General features: G+C 37.3%; 1 protein-coding gene across 2 annotated transcripts in view; it reads left to right on the top strand.

Moving 5' to 3' along the window:
- The window catches only part of MRPL3 (mitochondrial ribosomal protein L3), a 30,787-nt gene extending 11,869 nt beyond the window's left edge, over window positions 1-18,918 (top strand). Inside the window, exons 7-10 of one of the 2 annotated variants that reach the window (XM_014937743.1) lie at window positions 5,093-5,201; window positions 7,153-7,230; window positions 8,230-8,307; window positions 17,834-18,918. In XM_014937743.1, coding sequence (XP_014793229.1) covers window positions 5,093-5,201; window positions 7,153-7,230; window positions 8,230-8,307; window positions 17,834-17,983 — 415 coding nt within the window. In that variant the 3' untranslated portion in view covers window positions 17,984-18,918. The remainder of the gene's footprint in view (window positions 1-5,092; window positions 5,202-7,152; window positions 7,231-8,229; window positions 8,308-17,833) is intronic. The other variant, XM_014937742.1, reaches the window with a different exon arrangement.
- The last annotated feature ends 288 nt before the right edge of the window (window positions 18,919-19,206 follow it).

A 19,206-nucleotide genomic window follows, 5' to 3' on the forward strand; every position in this document is an offset into this window, starting at 1 on the left:
TCTCATATTTCAGCTCCTCTCCTTGCCAGCAATGGCTCATGATCTTTTACTTCAACGTGGGAGGAATGATTTCCTCTCAGACCGCTGCAAATGCCAAATTAGAGCTCAAGTAATAGAGGGTGTCAAAAGAAAAACTGGCATCTTGTGGCAAAGACTAATCATACCTCTATTACATCCATGATTTCCACTGCCCAAGAGAACCGAGAACTCCTGTCTCCCTGTTTCACAGAAGTGTATTTTTGTTGTGTTACGATACAATGATGATGTTCTCTATTTTGTGGCAGGGGTGTGTGTGTGTGTGATGGAGATTATACCCAACTGGCCTTGTTGAAATACCATCCGTTGTAATTGTTTCACATATGTGTAATGCTTATAAATGTCTAATGTTATTCACGGAGCATTGTATATATAGGGAACCTGGCCATATTAGTACAGCTGAGTAGTTGGTTCTATTATAGCCACAGCTGACTACACCTATGGGGGCACCCTATTCAGACCCAGAGGTTAAAAAATTGACTGGTATTAGTATTTTTCTATGTCAGACTTCTATATGTAATACTTAGATCTGGTGTATTGTTTATTCTGCTTCTAAATTGCATGCAGTGGACAGCCTATAAGAGACAATAATTTGTTTACGAAGCAAAGCACAGTGTCATTAGGAATGCAGCCATTCCATGTAGATTAAGTGTCACGCTTTTTTAGTGCAGAAAAGCTTTGTTTTTCTAGAAGTATTTCAAGAAGTATGAAAGTTTTTGGTCAGTGTAAGAGGTACCGATAAGAGCCACAGAGTGTTGATTTGTATCTTGTCATAAGTATTTGAAAATACTAGCAAGCTAAAAATAGACTAGGTTCCTGGCCATGTTCAGTGAATCCTTCCTGTCTTTTAATTCAATATTTCTGATCTATTTTCTCCAGATATTTGTATGATCCCGTTTCACAAACTAGGTTTTTGTTTGTACTGCTTACTTTGGTAGCATAGTGTGTGTAATCCTACTGTACAGGTGTATAAAAGGAGAAGAATTCTTAAGCAAAAGAAAAAGATCATAATTTTTTTTAATCATGTTATTTCTGCCAGTATGATTATCTAATAATTCCATTCTTTCTATAGCTGTGTTTTTTAACCTTTTTCTGTGACTTGCTCACTTTATGATTTCTACTTTTAATATTGCTTTCTTCTTAATTTCTACTTCTGGAATGCTGCATTTATCATATTACATTAACTCTTGGGCAAGGATTAAATTATTTGACTACATTTCAGTTTTTCTTTGGGTCTTTTACTTTTTTTCCATGCAATTTCATCCAGTGTTGCTTAGTCTCATACTTGGATGGGGTTTATTTTTCATTATTTTTCAGAGTGCTGTGTCCATCATTCTTAGTTACTGTACCTGTAAGAACAGATTTCACAATGTCACAAAAATATCCAAGAAATGCTTCAGTGAAGGGCAAAAAAAGTTATCTTGGGGATGATTACAGGATTGAGCTATAGCATTTGGACTGTGCTGGGGGGGAAAAATGAGAATGTACTTCATGTTGTATTTGTGCCCTGAAACCACCTCAAGAAGAGCCAGCTTCTCCCTGCTGAACAAACAGGGAACCTGGGGAAGGCTGGTCCTTGGGCTCATTTTCAGAAGTGATGTAGGCACTGGGAAGATCCGAACCTATAGGGGTGTTTTCAAAAGGTACTTAAGAATATAATGCTGGGTTACAGTACAGAGCACAGTTTGACTTCTCCTTCCTCCCACATTCAATCCATTGTGGACTTAGAAGCCAGTAATTCCTAAAAACTTGCTATCACAGCTAGTAAAATTTTAGAAATATTTTTACCTGAATGTGTACTTTACATTTTTAAGATTGTCAGTAATTTTATTTAATGAAATAAACATCACACTGAAGTGTGCAGTGTTTGAAATCATATAGATGATCATAGCAGTGCTGTTCTTAATGACATGATTAATTGTAATTATTCCTTTTTAAAAAAAAAAAGAAAACTAATGTCACCTCAATGAGGAGACAGTGGAATATAAAGGATGTTTTAGATTTTTACCAACTCTTATTGATCAAGATGAGCAAGATATCCTTTTGTATGCTTCCTTTTACCAAGACCAAAATCAGAAGTATGCCCCTTAAAAATGAGCAAGCTTTTCTTAGTTATTGTAGGTTGAACAAGCTATTTGCACTATGGTTCAGAAAAGGCTTGCCTGGTATCTTGATTTGGGTACCAAAATGTGGGGCGTTTTGCAAATGCTTTTGTTGAAGTCTTTTGAAATGTTTTGATTCATTTATACCTCTGAAGAAAAACGCTTTCACAGAAATGAGAAGGTTCAGTTAAAGATGTATGCAGTTTGTTTTTATTTGAAGTCTCGTAATTTGTTCAGCACAGTGTGAGTAGCTTTTAGCGCAGACAGTAGGCAGCGCGTCTGCATCCTGCCAATCTTCCTTAGTGCTGAATTTTTTCCTTAGTACTTATTTTCAGCATTTTATAAGCTCAGTCCTCGAGTCTTACCTGTCTTTAATGACAAGACTTTCCCTTGGTGTTTCAGAAGTATGTTTCGAGAATGTGTAAATCACAAATGGTAGGGGCTTGAAGGGACCTTTTGAGATTGAGATTATCCAAAGAGAGATGGAGATCTTTCAACCCCCCTGCCAAAGCAGGTTCACCCACAGCAGGCTGGACAGGAGTGCATCCAGCCGGGTTTTGAATATCTCCAGAGAAGGGGACTCCACAGAGTCTCTGGGCAGCCTGTTCCAGTGCTCTGCTACCCTCAAAGTAAGGAAGTTTTTCCTCATGTTAAGATAGAATTTCCTGCGTTCCAGTTTGTGCCTGTTACCAATTGACCTGTCACTGGGCACCACTGAAAGGAGCCTGGCCCCAAAAGGCTTAGTGCCCTTTTTGGGACAGCAGTAAACTTCAGAAATCCTTGGGCCTGATGGTCTGGTTTAGCCCAACTGTTCTTCAGGCTAAAATACACAGTACCATCCAGAAATGCTTCTCTAACAGACTGCATTTCTGTGACTTCTTTAAGCTGGTGTAGTGGAGGCTGCTGCCCCAAGGGGAGGTGGTGGTTGCTCCCACAGAGTTCCCATAGACCTCCTGTTGCTGGTGCTGGTGTCTCGAGTTGTATGAAGGAAAAGATTGGTGTGAGAGATGGGTATTTTTCACTGCGTTATTTTTCAGCTGGATCAGTTGCATGTCCCAGCTTGGTGATCAGCTGGTGAGCCTCTGCACTAGTACCAGACCAAAACACGGGGATGGGGAGGGGTGGGACCAGGCATTACAGTGGTATTCCAACACTGTATGGAGGTGGAGTTGCATTATTCCTCCTTTTGCTGCCACTTCACGATCTATTTCATGAAACATGAGAAATTTTACCACTCTAAAGAAAAAGCCGACAATAGTTTTATTTCAAATGTCTCAGAATTAATTCCTCCAGATAATTCTGGAGCATTCAGTGGTTTATTCAAGCTTTACTAGGTTAACAGTGTAACCTGAGCCTGAAAGTATGCTCTACAGTTGCCTGGAATTATTTGACTAAGTAGTTGGAATCCTCTTGCTTTACAGCATCTAAATAATTGTCTTTTAAATTAGCTAAGTTTGAAGAATTAGCAGCAAACTAAATTGTTGCTTAATTAGAATGCTTCGTTGCAGTAGCTTTTTAAATGAAAGTTGGCTCATTAGGTACTGGCATTTTACTAGTTTAAAACGTGGCAAATGAGGTTTTGTACAAAATTAGGTGCTTGACCTGAACAGCTGCTTTCCTGCAGGTGAAACTAGAACTGTGTGTAATTAAACTCTATTTTTAATTTTACAGAAAGATTATTTTCCTTTCATTTAACATTTCTGTGTCTTAGTGACTACTGACTACTAGATTCTGAGCAGAGAAGGGGAAAACCAAGAGACAGACACCATGGTTGGACAAGTCTTGTTTCCTTATGATTCTGAGCCATTAGCGTCTTTCTATTTGTGTTTGGTTGTGACTGTAGTTTGACTTGGCTTTAGTCAGCTAGGCCAGCAATCAGAGGATAATTATTCAAGTGGAAGAGGAAAGAGTCCAGTTTTTGTGAATGTTTGGTGTTTTCCGCATTTGTATGTTTTCTCTAGTTTTAATGGCAGTTCTTTTCTGATCAGAAGAGTCAGAAAACATGCTCCATATGTACAGTGAGCTGTACGCATGCTCATACTCGGTTTTATTTTCCTGTGTTTGGCCGGAAGGTTCCAATGCTTGAACTAATAGGACTGTGACATTGCAAAGTGCATTAGGAGAGAAAGGATTTCTGTAAATTGGAGGAAAAGAATAATCTTGTTAAATATATTAAATAATCAGTGCAGCCATAAACCCTGTGGTCAGACTTTTCCTTTTGGAAGCAGACAATGCCGGTTGAAACACACACTTTAATCGGCTTTTCTTTTGTGCTGGGGTGAGGCATTTTTTCCCATTGAGTGTGTCCCTGCAGTAAACGGAGAACTCCAAAACCAGTAACGCTATGATATGCCTCCAGGACTAAGGCATAGGCTCTGAAAATATGTTTTATTTGTTATTGTGGTTTAGACCTTATTTGTCAGATGAGTTCAGTGTTTTAACTACACATAAAACTGTTTTCAGGAGATGAGTCTACTGTAGTTTTGAAAATAAATGTTCCTTGGTTTATTTTTATGCTAGTCTAAGCAGTCATCTCTTTCCTCTCTTGATGCTTATGGCTGGTCGTTAAGTTTTGGCAAGTGTTATTACACAGTTACTTTTTATTCAGGTTTTTTTGGTTGTTTTGTTTGTTTGTTCTGGTGTACAGTTGGTGAAAGCTTCATTATGGTACCGTGTGTTGAGGACCATCACAGCAAGGAACGTTTCTTGTTAGTCTTTTTGCCTACTTGATTCTCTTCTAGTGCTTCTCATTCTGTAAAGCAACCTTTAAGTATTGCACTAGAATGTATTTGTGGTATAAAATACGGGTTTTGGGTGGTTTTTTTAAATATGTTCTGTTTGCTCAGCTTTGCTAAAGGTAAAAAGATGATGAGCCTGACTGAAATTATTGGTTATTGCTAGAAACCTTAAGTATGACTAACCCAGGTTTGTTTCTTAATTATTTTTCTTTTCAGAATTGGTAAAGGATTTCAAGGTGTCATGAAAAGGTGGGGATTTAAAGGTCAGCCTGCAAGCCATGGCCAGACGAAAACTCACAGACGTCCTGGAGCAATTTCTACCAATGTGAGGATTCTTACTTCCTGTTTAAACATTCTTCAGTATATTTAGAACTGCTTACTAAAAATGAACAATTTCACAATAGCTAGCTGTTACCATCTACTCTGTAGTAGCAGAGAAACCCAGCTGTTTTGAAAGAAGTTCAAAAACCTGTATAATGGGCAATGCAGATAGCTCTTCTCTTATAGCTCAATTTACGAATATTCTATATTGCTGGTAAGTGAGCAAACATATTTTAACTGAGCAAATTGTGGTATTTTGTAGAATAGCTGAGAGAAATAATCTTAATGCTTCAAAGAGAGTTCTAAGAATCATTTACCGCAGCATTTATAGGTAGATTGGAAAGAATCTACCCATTATTTTATACTGCAGATACTGCACTATTCTTTGGAACCTTAGTTGCTTTTACCACCTTGCCTGGCTTTTGTAGCTGGTTAATGAATTCTTTGATTCCCAAAATAGTTGGTTGGCTTCTAAGCATTTCTAAGCAGAGTACACAGTAATATTATTAAGTTTCAAACTACAAATAATATTAGTTTAAAGGCTCTTTGGAACAGATTCATTTAAAACTTTGTCCCTACAAAGGTTGCACAATATTTAGGCTGAACTAAGAGGGCTTTTTGCAAACTAGCTCCACTATACAGAATTAAGACCTACTGAGCCTGAGTTGTCTGTAATTTTCTTTGTGAAATTAAAGTAAAAATTAAAAAAATATTAATAACACTCAAGAGAATAATAAAAGCAAAAAGGCACCAGGCAATGAAGCTGGAGTAATTGAGTCTGTAAAATCATACAGTACTGGTTTATAGTCCTTCATTTCAGCTGGAAAATGAATTCTAAACCTGGCACTGTTTTCTCTGAAGACTGAAGATTGTAAATATTTGAACATACAACACTTTGTTTCACCAGATGGTATTCGTCATTACAAAATAACCCCTCTTTACTTTTCTTTAAATTAGAATTTCCTAAGCAGTAATGCTGGCTGTAATTTTACGAAGTATATAGGATGGGAAATAGTACTGGAAATAGGTATGATGATAAGGAAACAAGGTGAAAGGACACAATAGGGGAAAAACAATGCCTTGATTTTTATTTTTCAGTCTAGTGTTGACCGCCTCAGATATTTTTGTAATCCTGCATTGTTCACTACAGAATGTCCTGTACCTTGAACTTCATTGCAGCTGATTTCGTGAAATTGTGATTTGCACATTCGTTGTTTTTTTTTAAAAAAAAACCCACAACATTATTAATGAATAATAGTGTGGTGCAGGAAACAGACAAGTCCCTTGATAATAATGTAGAAAAAATATTGCACTTATTCCTTCCTTTTCTTTTCCACTGTTGTTCTCTAGGCTATAACCAGCCAAACCAAAATGGAATACAGAAACTAAGCAATAGCAAGGAAGGCAATTAAAAATTCTGTTCTTAAAAATGCATGCTTTAAAAAATTTGTTTTACATCAGTATAAAATTCATGGATTAGGGAGAGGGGATGAGCCACAGTGTATCTTCATTTTGGCAGCCTTCCAGAGCAGGGCTGCTCTGGACCTCTGTGGTAGCATCTACAAGTGGTTTAGGTGAGTTTCCTGTTGCTATGGTCTATAACATAGGTGAGAGTCTTGTGTTGACAGGGGTTTTAGGAAAACAACCTTTTCTTGATTTTCACAAAGTGAAAGCATGGAATGAGTGCAGATTTTACTCTGAATCTATAGACATTAAGTATTAAGCAGATTTGGAATCCCTTTGTTGATATAACGGTATTTATAACAATTCTATGATTGAGAGTTACACTTAACCTCCAGCTGGAGGTATTTTAAATGCTAGTCAGTATTAAATATTTTCATTATTAGATATTTTCAACATTGGAAATACCAGCATATTTTCTTTAGTGCTCTTCTTGAGTTTGTAAGTGTACCTCTTGCAGTTACGTGATATTTTTTTGGCTTTTTTTTATCTAGAAAGCTGCCAAAGTTTATCGGGGAAAGAAAATGCCTGGTAAAATGGGTAACATCTATAGGACATCTTTTGGATTAAAGGTGAGTTCTGAGTATACTAGAATGTGTGTAAGGCCGTTGCGTTGCCAAGCAATGGACTTGGTCATGTAGCCTTGCATTGGTGTACTCTCTGTCATTTCTGACAGAATCAAGATAGGAGCATCTTGAAGTAAGCAAGCTGGAAAGACAAGAGCAGCAAATGCATGCTCCTGTCTTCTTGTGGGTTACAAATAAATTATAAGTTACCTGAACTCTCTTTGTTTATACCTTGGGAATTGGGGTTTCAGGTGATACTTCCACAGCTGATGTGTTTTTCACTGTGTTCACTGTTCTTTGACTTCTGCCTTTGAAAAGGGAAAACAATCGGGCCTTCCACTTGTTCAAACCCAACTTGAGCAATCTGAAGTCCTAACTTTATCATGGTCCTTCATTTTCATGTGCAAAAAGGGGATTATAGTTTGTCTAGATCATGGTGTGTATATAGCTGCAGCAGTTCCTGGTCTATTACAGTGACCATTCTCCATTTCTGAAGGCAACCTCTGCAGTTTGCACAAAAAGCATATTAGCCTCTATTTGGCAGAAAAAGTGTTCTGCTTCTCTCTGCTAACTAAAATTAATGTTTTGTAACAGAAAATTCGCACGTTCAGTTGAGCATCTCATAGAATTAAGAAATTAACAAATGATCACAGTAAGATTTCCATGAGCATATTTGTTTTAATTTGTCAGGTGTGATGTTTTTCAACAGCTATTGCTGTTGAGAGGGAAAAGAGACTTGGGAGCTTGGGTTGGTGTGATGCTGAACAAAGAGCTCCCTTACCAAATACAGCCTGGTCACAAGCCCTTTAAATCTGTTAAATAGACTCCTGTGTTAGACAGCTGTGCAGAGTAGTGTGTGACTGAATTTTGTGGCAAGTTTAGGCCTGTGCAGAACATTCTCCTTTCTCAGAGTATCACCTCCAGGTTGCTGGACTACTGTTTGTAAAACTGGGAATTGTCTCTAAAATGAGCTCACTGTCTGGGTTTTTTTTTTCTGTCTCCTAGGTGTGGAGGATCAACACAAAACATAACATTATTTATGTAAATGGGTCTGTTCCAGGTCACACAAATTGTCTGGTGAAGGTATGTTTGCTAGTTTCAATTTTCTGGTATTAGTGACTCCTCTCTCAACCTCTCTTCTTACAAATGGAAAAACGTTGGTTGAATGCAATCTTCATTTCTTCAGAGGCCCATCTTGTACTATTGAATAATTAAAGGACAGCAGGGTCAGTTCCATAGAGGAGAGTGATGAACAGGGGCAGTGGGCCACCGCTGGCTCCAAACAGCTCATTCTTAGCTTCGCGCTGGGGTTGTGCACCCATGTAGCATATGATAAACCAGCACGGCTGCTGTAACCTCGTGGTAAGTGTTTCAGGGCTAGGTCCATCTCCTCTAACACCAACCTGTGTCACTAGCATGGCGGTGAGATTTCCAAAATGGTATTTAAGGGAAGTACTGCTTTAAATTTAGGTTATTCAAAGCATTCTCATAGACGGTAGCAGTTACCTTTCCAAGGTGCATTTGAGGTACAGAAGGAGGCAGCTGGAGTTTGCAATAATGATACGAGTTCCCTTTGCAATCAGTAGCAATGTGTCAGTGTTATTTTCTGTGGCATTCTACAGAATTAATTTCTAATTTTATGGAAATTTTTTCCATTTTTCATAGACAATCATGAAGCAGTGAAGAGTCTAATATGTGTTCTAACAATGTAAATAATCCACATAAAAGCAAAAAAAGTGCTTTTAAGGATTATTTTCAAAATAGCCTTTTCTTCCTATTTAGGTATATGCTACATATCTGCAAGCACTAATTACTTGGAGGATGTTGATTACTTTCTGACTTAATAGATTACACATTATCAAGCATCTTTCTTATGAGTGATTATGAGGTTTTTGGTGTGTCAGCCACTCCTCCCAGTTTTGTATCGTCATCAGACTTGCTGAGGGTACACTCTGTCCCCTCATCCAGGTTGTTGATGAATATATTCAACAAGATTGGACCCAGTATTCACCCCTGGGGAACACTGCTAGATGCAGGCCTCCAGCTGTATTCTGGACGGCTGATCACAACCCTCTGAGCTCTGCCATTCTGCCAGTTCTCACCCCACCTCACTGTCCACTCATCTAACCCACACTTCCTAAGCTTACCTGTGAGGATGTTATGGGAGACAGTGTCAAAAGACTTCTGAAGTCAACATCCACTGCTCTCCCCTCATTCACCCAGCCAGTCATCATAGAAGGCTATCAGATTGGTCAAGCATGATTTCCCCTTGGTGAATCCATGCTGACCACTCCTGACGACCTTTTTTTTTTCCCTTCTATATGCTTAGAGATGACATCCAGGAAAAAGATAAGTTAACAGGTGTCCAGGAGAAGTAGTTTTCAGGATAACTTCTGCAAAATTACTGGGCGTGACATCAGTGACATAGAATCATAGAGTAGTTTGGGTTGGAAGCGACCTTTTTTTTTTCCCTTCTATATGCTTAGAGATGACATCCAGGAAAAAGATAAGTTAACAGGTGTCCAGGAGAAGTAGTTTTCAGGATAACTTCTGCAAAATTACTGGGCGTGACATCAGTGACATAGAATCATAGAGTAGTTTGGGTTGGAAGGGACCTTAAAGACCATCTAGTTAGACCTGACATAAGGGCAACCCCACTAGACATAGAATTAAGACTTTAGTTTGACTGGCTTTTTACCTGTAAATGGGACTGAATGATCTTTTCTTCAACTGTGTTCTAAGTATTTTTTCTAATCCTGAGCCATTAACCTGATTGCTATCTGTCAGTCTTAGGTTTAATTAAGTGTGAAATTGTTGCAGAATGATATTTTTAAATTATAGCATATGTATACAAGCATCATAATTTAGCTGAAAAAATGAGCAATGTTTGAGGCCCAGACTTTATTCTTTGATCTTAATAGTACTCTTAAGCAAGAGCTAATTGTTGCAAAAGGTTGCATCTTGTTCTCCTAGTCATGCTGTTAAAATCCACACTTACATGGTTCAGTAGCAGCTGCATGTACACCTCTCAGATGTCTTATCTGCCAGGATACAACAATTTATGAAGCCACTGAGACTCTGAATACAGTACTTATTTCTACCAGCTCATAACTTTTATTCTAACTAGACTTACTAAATTATTTTTTTATTTCTGTTTTTAAGTGAGCTAAGGAAATAAACAGTTATTAAACAACTGTAATATAAACTGTTTTTAAAGCCAAAGCTATATGTGTTAATACACATTCTTATGTATACTGTGAAGCTTTCATTTAAACAAATGAATGTCCCCTTGCTAATCAGACACTTCCACTTGAAGAAGAATCTACTGGAAGTGTTATGTACATTCTCTCATGATTTGGTCACTTCCACGTTTTTCTTTCATCTGCTCTTTTTCTTTACTCAGACATTACTTTTGCTTAGGCTGGAAAGCATCCCCCTTACGACCTGGGATTTACTGGTTTTGTTCTGAAAGCAGACCTGCTGTTAGCTTAAAAAGATCCTTGAGGCAGCAGTACTGCCATAGTCAACAACCTTGTTAACAGGAGACTGCTGGGCCAAGCCATCTGAGCTTATGCAAACAACCATGTTGACATCTGTGTTGTGATGAGGGTAATGGACTTTAATTGCCATGGCAGTCTGTTACATACCCTTTAAGGGCTTGCCATGTCCAGCAGTGATTTCTGTTCAGTTCACTTACCATGGATGATGATTGGAGCTTTATCCTAAGACCAAAAGTTAAAAAGGCTCCATTATGTTTTTGGGGTTTTTTTCAAGTAAACTTAATCTGTCATTATTAACTAAGTGGCAGAAGGCACTTTATGGACCGCTTTACTAAGTCTTATACAAGATGTAGAATCTCTATTAGTTGTATTTGCAATTTACCTATCTATGAAAATGTTTCAAGTCGTAGTTGTCTGCAATTTAGAAGTCCGGGTATCTTCAAGTATGCATTTTGGCATACACATTTCAGAATTGCAGCTAATTCCTTTATTAGAAATGAGTGTTGAGGATCCACGGGAAGAATGAGGGATTTAATCCCTTAGAGCTCTTCGATTAACATAATATGATATTCGAAAGGTCTTGATCAAAGTGCTTCACACTCAAGCTTTCCTGGTTTTTAGTAGTAAATGATCCTGGTTTGAGATGAAGGTACAGTAGTAGGTATTATTACTATTAGGAGATAGATTTTTCTTTTTTTTTTTTTTTTTTTTTTTTCCCTCCCCATTTTTGGTGTTTGGGGGGGTGTACAAAATTAGAAGCTGAGGACCATTTTTGCTGAAATACCATTGAACAGAAACTTAGTATTTCCTTCAGAAAGCTCAACTTCCTTTCTTTCTGTCCTACAGTGTCTCAGCAGAAGCTGAGTTTTAGAGTGACAGGAGGATGCTGCAGAGTAAATACGCAACATCAGGGCTAAGGGAATACTCTACAATTTAACAGTTTCATATGCTGGGATGTTTTGCCTGTGTTTTGCCTGTTCAGATAACGAGCAGTGGTTGTTGGACATACTATGTGAGGAAACCAATATTATATTTATCTACTATGTACACAATTTTTTTTTTTTTTTTTTTTTTTGTTTCCACTCACATATATGGTGTTTGGAGGGAGTATGTAATCAGCAACAGTTCATTTCAGTTCTTCAAACTAGTGAATCCATTCTGGGTTTTTTTTCTTCCATAAGCCATAGGAATTACATGTATTAAGTAAAAAAAGCTTCCCTTATTTTCAAGTGTATCTCTGAGGAGCAGAGAAAGCTTTAATTAAAAATGCGTGCAAAGCAATACTATTCAGTATGTGTTCTCTAATTTCTGAAGTTTTTTTTCTCCATTTAATGTCCTTGCACTCACCTGTAGTGTTTTTAGCTTCTGTCTTATGCCTTTCTTCCAGGGCTTTTCTTGTTTGCAAGATGATTTTGACATCCTATACCTTGTTGCATATTTGTTTGGATCTGCAGTTGGGGAGAGAAATTCTGGGATATTAGCATTCAGAATTACTCTTCATTCCACTAAATACCTGCCTATAATTAGGTAGGAATAATGTCTAGGGGGTGTGGATCTGTCTGTCTTTGAGCTCAAAAAGTGGAATATCACATAATACTTTTCTTTCGTGTGTATCTCCAAGAGATACACTGGTGTTCAGTGCCCACTCGTTGTTGCTTGGTAACCATTTAAACCACAGTGCACCTTGAAGCATTTATTTATTTTGTATGTTATGTATTTTTGGAAACTTAGTGCATCAGCACTGTATCCAGACGGAGATGAAGTACTTAAATTTTTCAAGTTTCATTTTCAGCAGAAAAATTGCACAGTAGTATGATTGATGGATTCCTGGTTTAATCAGAAATCAGTTTTCGTTTGATACTGCACACTGAAGCAAGCAGGTAAATAACTGACATAAGTAATGTTTCTAGTCAACTGGAAAACTAATCAAAAAAGCTTACTTTAGCATAGATATCTTTCTCAGTGACAAGGTCTAATAAAATTAAGAAACTTTAGCACTATGCTAGAACGTGTGGAATTTTTCTATAACAAGAACAACATTGCAGAGTAAGCATCTGTAAATTACTGTGTTGGGCCTATCGAGATAGTCCACCTCAGGTAATACCTGTTTCTCTTAGATTACAAGGCCTAGAGTTACCATCTGTTGTATTGATCATTTAGAAAAAAAGTTAGTATTTTTTTCTTTTGGAATCTTATGACTCTTAATTGCTCTCCCAAGCAAAGTTATCTCTTCTGTCATTCATGAGAGATGCACAAGACTAATTCCTTTTTTAAAGAAATGCTTTTTGTAATGGAGAGCATATTGTAACATGGTATATTATCAAACATAACCTTTAAACATCCTGTATTATAATGTTTTGTACCTCTCAATTTTAAGGCACCTGATTTTTCTTAGGACGTTCAATATTGATCATTTTGGATATATCACTTGTAGTGAAACCAGAAATTCTGGCAAGTCTGTGTAACCCATAGAGAAGTCTGTAGTAGTTTGCATCCTACTTATTTTGTATGACACTTGCCAACATTACTGTCTGTGTTTCCAACTGCTGATGTCAGAGTTTGGGTGCTCTGAGCTCAAATTAGGGATATGCCAGAGTAGTGTCAGGCTTTGACTTCTTCCTGTTCCCTGTCCAGTGCCTTGGGCACCACGATAGAGTTGTGTGGAGGTGGCTTGTTTAGGGTTTCTTTGGTTTTTTTCAAGACAAAATAAGGCTGGTCAAAAATTGTTCTTGAATTCAGTTTTCTGACTAGCTTCAGAAATAGCATGGAAGCTGAACTAGGTAATGTATATTTCCCAAGGAGATAATTTCTAACATTCTGTATATTTAAACACATTTTCAACAACTTGCATTCTTTGCTGTGGTTGCTAACACAGCCTGAAGCCCTGTTAAACTGCAAATGTGAGTTGTGACTTGAGCATCAAGTTTTGATGCTCATTTAAGACCGTATTAAGTATTTCACGTTGATAGGTTTCTCAATTTGTATTTGTTTATACTACCTGTTATGCTGTCAGTGTATGGGACACGCATACATGGAGTTCATTGTCTGCAAAATCCTATATGTCTGTTTTAAAGATTTAGTGACAAAAGCCCAATCAGCTCCAATTTCAGCTTTGTCTAGTAGTTTTCCCAATACAGAACTTCACAGAGAATATACTGTAGTATATATACACTACTATATACACCATCTACAGTATAGTGTACTATAATGTATAGCAGTACTAACAGAGTAGCTAAACAAGTAATGTTTTTATGTTACATTGAGTTATACAGTGAATGCTTTTATGAATTGTAATAACGAGTTGGGCTTTCAGCCTGATTCCATCTGTAAGTGAGAGCTAAATTTGTAGGATTTTAGTAACACATAGCATTAAAACTCATACTGATGTCATGGCGTTCCTCTTTTTTTTTTTTTCTTTTTTTTTTTTCTTCTTTTTTTTTAAAGTCATATGTTGAATGGGATCAGTGCTGTCCATTGTGATCACATTGGATTTATATTAGTAGGAAACCTGCAGAAAAAAGACATGTTTACAGTTCAGTGATGTCATGTCCAAGACTGTAGGTTGTAGACATTATTTTTTTTCTTAGGGCCTAAAAGCAGTTATGAGGGAAGTTTGTGTGTTGATTGTTTGTACAGCCTTACTGTAAAAGGTTACCAAATCAATTGCTTATAATGCAATTTCAGCATGGAATGTAAAAAATATCTTATGAGCTTCAAATAACTGGGAAGGAAGAAAATGAAATGTTATTTGACACGGTTTTGTGTTTTTTGCTGTGAGTCATTGTTTTCATATAATCATAGAATATCTCAAGTTGGAAGGCACCCATAAGTATCAAGTTTTGGAGCCGTAGGGTAGGGAGAAAAGGAGGGGAAAGGGGAAAAATACTTGTGGGTTAAGATAAAGAGAGTTTAATAGAACAGTAATGGAAGAGGCAAATAACAATAATAATGATGAAAGAATACACAAGGCACAAGTCACGCTCACTGCCTGATGAATTGGTTGCCCAGCTCGACCTGAGCAGTGATTGCAGAGTCCTGTCCCTCGGCCAATCCCCATTTATATACTGAGCATGACGTCTATGTACTTGTGGGTTAAGATAAAGAGAGTTTAATAGAACAGTAATGGAAGAGGCAAATAACAATAATAATGATGAAAGAATACACAAGGCACAAGTCACGCTCACTGCCTGATGAATTGGTTGCCCAGCTCGACCTGAGCAGTGATTGCAGAGTCCTGTCCCTCGGCCAATCCCCATTTATATACTGAGCATGACGTCTATGGTACAGAACATTTCACTGGCCATTCCAGTGTTCTGTCTGTGCTCCTTCTCAGCTTCTATGAGAAGCTGCAAAACAGTCCTTGAATGGTATAAACATCGTCTAGCAACAATTAAACCAATGTGCATTATTGACATTACTTTCATACCAAATCTGAAACACAGCAATCACTAGAAATAAAATTACCTCTATCCCAGCTGAAACCAGGACAGTTGTTCCATGGTTTAACTTGTTAATATGTACTTACAGATGTAAAATAAAATTGAGTTCTTCCTTTAGATAGCAATAATAATATCTGTTTAACAACTTTAGAAAATTAGAAGTGAGAAAGAGGCATGTTTATTCAGTTTGGTAGTGGTGCTCTAAGATGGTGCTCCAGAAGTAGAACTTAAATTGCATTTGAAAGCAGTGAATGTAGAAAAGGATGGAAAGAGAGCAGTAGTTTTCACCAGTCAAAAGAAATACTGTGTCGATTATACCAATCAAAAGAAAGAGCGTATCAAAAGAAAATAATTTTAACATCAGATGTCGCTTGTGCTTGTGGGATCTGTCAAGCTTCAGAGGAGTTTGGAAGGGGCAAAATGAAATATTATTGTACTCTGAAAGCAGCAATGGTCTGTGGAAAATGTTTCATAAGAATCTACTTTAAGAATTCTCCTTATCGCACAAAAGGCACTATCTGCAAAATGTCACTTGACATTAATATGTAAAATGCAATGTTAAGGCTGAACAGAAATCTTACATTTATTTAGATAAACTAATACCGGATAAAGATTAGACTCTTGGGTTTGCCTTCAGTTAAAAGCAGATGTCTTACTCCTAAGTCCTATGATAAGAAGTGGTTCTAAGAAAAGGAAAAAAATTTAAATTCCTTTCACTTTCCAGGTGCCCAAAACTGCCTGTAATGACACAGTCTGTATGCGAGAGCACGTTACTTCATCATAATAATAATCCAAAATAACTTAAAAAGTAGACATGAAAAACATTTTAATAGGATACATATGAAATAAGTAAGTTATCAGAAATAAAATCATTTATTCTTATTCTCATCTTCCTAATACTATTGTAATTCATGCAGAGACCATGGGGGTTTTTGCTGTTAACAAAGGCGGTTTATCGTGTGTAATAGGATTAGGGAATAACAGAGAAAGGGGCAAGGAAATAATAGGGAGCTGGGGAAGTTACTGAGACTTGTTTTCATACAAAAAAAGAAACAACAGCACCGTATTGAAAGGGAAGGATGACTTCTCAGCCTCAGCAGTTCAGGCAGCACTGTTGAAGCTATTTGACTGCGTTTCCTCTGAACTCACTGCTGCTGGAACTGTTGCTACAAAAGTCTTTGGGCTTGAACCACAGCCTGGTTTATTCTATGTAGATATGTAATGAAAATTGCTCTCTGCCCAAACTGCTTCAGTATTTATGCATGGCAGTTTACAAGTGAATAGAGAACACTTCTGATAGGGAGGTGTCTGGCAGAAGGGGAAAGATCTACTGAAAAGCTAAGTAGCCATGCTAGCCAGTACAACTTGTCGAGCCTTTCACCCCTCATTGTCAAGCCTGCAGTTAGAAAACCCTTGGAACTTCCTCAGGGAGAAAAGAAACCCAACAACCGAATAACTAGTTTTTCAGAAGGTGAAGTTTATGTCAAACTTATTGTGCGCTTCATCTGTAGGAATCCTCATGGACTTCAGGAAAGGCTCAAGTAATAGCAAATATGAATCTGGTAAATATAGTGCTGTCAGAACAGAACTGTCAGTGGACATAAATTTGTTTTACTTAATTTCTGGTATAAATCAAGCTTCCTGTTCTTTAAAAGCCCACCAAAAAAAAAAAGAGAGGAAGAGCTTATCCTCTCTATGCTAAAATTTTGTTTAATCTATTTGTACTTTTTTTTTTTTACTCCACTTGGGTATAGCAGCTGAAAGGGGTTGTTACAGTTCAGGAGGAGGATCATATGTAGCAATATAGAAATGGAGAATTTTGTTTTAAATAGAACTTCATTGCTTGAGAATTTGTAGCTCTTTTTTTTTTTTTTTTCCTTCAGAGATACCAGCTTTCTATCTTCTACTGCAGACAAACTGCTTTTTGCTGATAATTCTAGCTCCTAATTTTCTTCAGAGATTGGATTTTCAGGGGCTAGATTTTAAATCTTTTCACATGTAGAGAGGTCAGTAAGGGAAAGTTATTTCTCTGTAGCATTACAGTTCCTGGAAATTAACTTTCTCATAAGGCTCATGTTCACAAACTTGGGTACTGATTTCTGGGTGAAGAATTCTAGATGCTTAACTCTACAGTCACTAAATAGCTCTGCAGTAGTTGGAGGGACTGAGTACTGCACATGCACATATATTTGCAAAATTAGTTGCCATCATTAGTTTATATCATAAATACAAAAACATGTCTTGGTTGTTGAAGAGGCAATTACACTGCATAATGTAACTTGGTATGTTGTGTAGGAAAGTACTGGGGGATATCAACAATTCAAAGAAACCATGCTTACATTTATTTTAATAACATTTTAGAATATTGAGTGAAGAATTCATGACAGTAGGTTTTGATTCAGTGTGATGCAATAGATAAATTCTCTTTGGGTTCTTTGTTTTGTTTTGCTGTTTTAAAAAAGTCCTTAATGACAGGTACAAAGTGTTAAATCCATTAACTGGGATTGATATTAAAACAACTGATGATTACATATGGAATTCTTCACTTAAATGTAATGTGAATGCTGTTGGAATTTTTTTTCTTATGTGTGCAAGGTGATTTCTTTAATCACTGCCTGAAAGTCTTCTGGAAAATTTATTAACCCCACCCTTCCCCCTCCTGCTTTTTAGGTCAAAGATAGCAAATTGCCTACATACAAGGACTGCAATAAAAACCCTCCATTCCCTACATTTTTTGCTGATGGAGATGAAAAACTGCCAGAAGACTTGTATGATGAGGAGATTTTCCAGTTCACGGATCCATCTGTCACATACACATAATGTTCTTCACGTCTTTGAAAAAACACAGTTTTGTTATTTTCACGAACTTTGCAATGTTGTATAAGAGTAACCTATGAATTGCAGTCTGGCCAACTGACTTGAACACTTCAGATGTTGTCATTTTGGTCATGTAATAAGATTTACCACTGTCAATTTCAAACTTATATTTAAAGCAGCAGGTGAGTCTGAGGGGCATGTTGTAAAGGATACCAAACAGTTTGTCTACAGAGATCTTTTGTCCTCTGTCACAGGCTGTGAAAAGTTACAGATTGCTGAAAAACTGTTGTTTTGAAGATGGTTCCATTTAATTTTTTGAAAGCTACCAAACTTTGTTTCTCTTTTGTAGAAAGTACGCTCGCCAACTCTGATAATCAAAAAAACTTTCAAATCTGCTTTGGCATCTGGGGGGGTGGATAAATCAGATTCGAGTCCAACTTCATGAAGAGTAATCCAAAATAAAACAGGAAAAGGCATTGCTTTGTAGCAGCATTACTTGGTTTTGTTCCCTTCTTTTCACCAGAGCTCTTTTTCTCCTTTTCCTTTGATGTTGTTTTGAGTTTAATGGTAACCAGCAAATTTTCTAGAGGAAAGATGATGCCAACCGCTGTCTGTCTCTTCAGAGAGCTCTGGCAGTGAGGGTGGGAAATGTTCAGTAACAAAGCAGCACGAAGACTGCAGTGGCCACCTGTTTGTCACCTTCGCTGTCAGCTTGTTCTGAACTTCACCGAGGATCCCTTGCAAGCTCTCTGAAGAAATATCTCCATACCTACAGTTGTCTCTGTATTGCATTCCTATGCTGTTACAGGAGAACTATTGTAAAGAAAACAGGTCAAATGTGAAGGATTTGTCTTTATGTTGATGCTTACTTTTCTTCTACCCCACCTTTCAATAATAGCTGGAATCAATACACTCCTTTTATTTTTCATCTTATGCAATTTACTATTTATAAGCCTGATCTTTTGAACACTCTAAATCCTCTCACATACAGAAGCAAGTACCTGTATAGCTGTCAGTGCCATCTGAGTGCTTACTTACAAGCCCTGCAGTAATTCAAGAATTTGCATATACTGAGCTACTGTTCATCCTGTGGCAGTGCTGTCTACTCATCTTCGCAGCTTCATCACAAGGTACCAAATATCTAAAGTAAAGATGAGATTTCTAAAGACCTTGGTAATACTATGCAATTTAAAAGGTGATGTCCTTGTCATTATGATGTCTCTCAA

The sequence above is a fragment of the Calidris pugnax genome, unplaced genomic scaffold (assembly GCF_001431845.1).
Source record: "Calidris pugnax isolate Ruff unplaced genomic scaffold, ASM143184v1 scaffold11, whole genome shotgun sequence".
Lineage (NCBI taxonomy): Eukaryota > Metazoa > Chordata > Aves > Charadriiformes > Scolopacidae > Calidris > Calidris pugnax.